At 42.2% G+C, this 2,489-nt stretch overlaps 1 gene segment (V, D, J or C); it reads left to right on the forward strand.

Moving 5' to 3' along the window:
- Positions 1 to 1,388: 1,388 nt before the first annotated feature.
- Positions 1,389 to 1,808, forward strand: LOC123965896 (the record flags this gene model as incomplete). The annotated part of the segment is given in 2 exon segments: positions 1,389 to 1,434; positions 1,523 to 1,808. Coding segments are annotated over 2 exon segments (332 nt in total), but the record flags the coding sequence as incomplete, so codon positions are not given.
- Positions 1,809 to 2,489: the final 681 nt, after the last annotated feature.

The following is a 2,489-nucleotide window of genomic DNA, read 5'->3' on the forward strand; positions in this document are numbered from 1 at the left end:
TACACCTGACAATGTGCCTACAAAATCCCTGACTGCCTTGAAGAGCTGATTTTTAAGGCAAAGGGTGGTCACACCAAATTCCCCATCTCCTGTTCACTCACTTTGCATTTTGTTATATTAAATGAAAGATTAATATAATCTGTTAACATGTGAAGTTTTGGAAGCATTCTGCCTAAAACGTTTGCACAGTACTGTATGTGCTGGGTCCATGTCCCTCATGTGTGTGCATGAGTATGTGGAACTTAATGGGGAGGACCAGGTGAGATCAGCGTTCACAAGCCCGCTGACCTGAAAACTGAAAGAACAGGACACAAGCCTGGGGGGGTCCTGTGCTCAGGAGAGGGGGGTGGGAGGTGAACAGCAGTCTCATGTCGCCCCCGTTCTGGCTGTCAGGTCTGCTCTAATGAAGTACCGCTGGTGGGAAATGACTTTGTGAGTGCATGTGAGAGACACAATAACACTCCCCATAGACTAAACTCCCTGGGTATGAATTACAGCCCTAAATACATGCCCAACAATAATTAAGGAACCTTGCAGACAATATCAGAGATCTTACTCACAAATGTAGTATAGGAACATCTGGAGAATATTTCTGACCAAGTGGTCGGAGGAGAAAATCATTTTAGGATGAGTTATCATTTGAATATTAATTATAGATCCTCCATGAGGCTTTGAGAGCATATTTAACCAGATTCCTTCTTTACTGATGATTGTGCAAAAGAAGCAAAACCAACCCAAAGAAACCCAGCAGAGGAACAGAGGTTTATCTCTCTGGGCTTTAAAGGCTAAAATATATGTCGGTCTGGTGTTGGTGTTGGTAACATACAGTGACATGAGAGGAGGAATAGGTTGAGGGAGGAGCAACACTGTCAGAGAAGAGCAGCACAGAAAAGGACTCCTACTGTCAGATGCATTCGATATGTAAACCAGACAGAACACAGATACTGTCTGGAAGATGGAGTCACTGCATTACTGTGTGATTGTTCCTTTGTTTCTGACCATACTAAAAGGTAGGTTAAAGCAGGAAGAAGAAAAACCTTCAAGGGATCTGTTTCCTAGAAACCACTGGAACAGGCAGGCAGAGTTTGATATCGTCATTAACAACATTTATCTCTTCCTTCAGGTGCCGTTTACTGAAGAGCAGCGCCACCAAGTGGACACTGACAACACAATCTAATGACAAGTTACTATATTACTCCTGTCAGCATTAAAACAGAAGGAAGTCCTTGTTTTACAAACACTGAAAAGGGTTAGGGTTAGATGTAAATGAGATGTAAATGTTGAGAGTTCCTCAACAGATGATGAAGAGGAAGGGCCAATGATGTGAAGGCCCAGATCCATCAGAGTATCAATGTTCTTCCTCTCTCTCCTCCCCTCTCACTGCAGACATGAACCACTGGCTGAGAAACATCCTGATTCTGACTCTCTGGCTAGGTAACTCTTTAAACCTACTGATTGTTCTCCTTTAATCAATCATCTTTATTGATCCATCTCTTCCTCTGCATGTTCTCTTCTTCCCCAGAGTGTAAAGGAGAAGACAGAGTGACCCAGCCAGCAGGAGATGTCATTGCTGCTGAAGGAGACACAGTTACACTTGACTGTACTTTTGAGACAAGTAGCACAGGTCCAACTTTGTTCTGGTACAAACAGGATGGAAACAACAGCCCCACATTCATACTGAACCGCGTTCAACAGGATGATGGGAAAACAAAGGAAGAGTTTAAAGAAAGATTTTCATCCACACTGGATTCCACCTCAAGATCAGTTCCTCTGAAGATCCAGAAGCTTCAGCTGACTGACTCTGCTGTGTACTACTGTGCTCTGCGGCCCACAGTGACAGGAAACACCAAAACTCTGTACAAAAACCTTTGGAGCAAAGACAACAGAATACTCCACAACGTCCACTAGGGGGAGTCACACACAGTGCACTGCAATAGTCCAGGTGTGAAAAGATAAAGGACATAGCTCATTTTATTTTGGTAATATTTCTAAGGTGGAACGTTTTAAATTGGTTGTCAGTGGACCAATAAACGGTTGCTGTTTGCTTACTAGGTGATCAGGGCCAAATATTATTATTTCTGTCTTGTTTGAGTTGAGCTGCAACAAACAACAAGTCATCCATTTCGCAATAACAAACAAGAACTCCATTACATTGACAGCTAATGTTATCTGGCTAAAAGGACAAGTAAACATGTGTATCATCAGCGTAGCAGTGATGAGAGACTGTTTTATAATAACTGATAATGTTTCCTAATGGAAGCATATAAAAGGAAAACAAAATGGGACCAAGAATAGATTCCTGAGCCACCCCACGCTTCAGCAGAGGGTAAGATGAAACATAAGTACCAATGGAGACAGGAAATTCAATTATTTGATCAATAGTGTTAAGTGAATTACTAAGGTTGAGCAACAATAAAACATGTGACTCCCCAGCATCGGCATCAGTAAATCGTATGTAACCATAATGAGGGCAGTTTCTGTAATGTGAA

The sequence above is a fragment of the Micropterus dolomieu genome, unplaced genomic scaffold, assembly GCF_021292245.1.
Source record: "Micropterus dolomieu isolate WLL.071019.BEF.003 ecotype Adirondacks unplaced genomic scaffold, ASM2129224v1 contig_11734, whole genome shotgun sequence".
NCBI lineage: Eukaryota > Metazoa > Chordata > Actinopteri > Centrarchiformes > Centrarchidae > Micropterus > Micropterus dolomieu.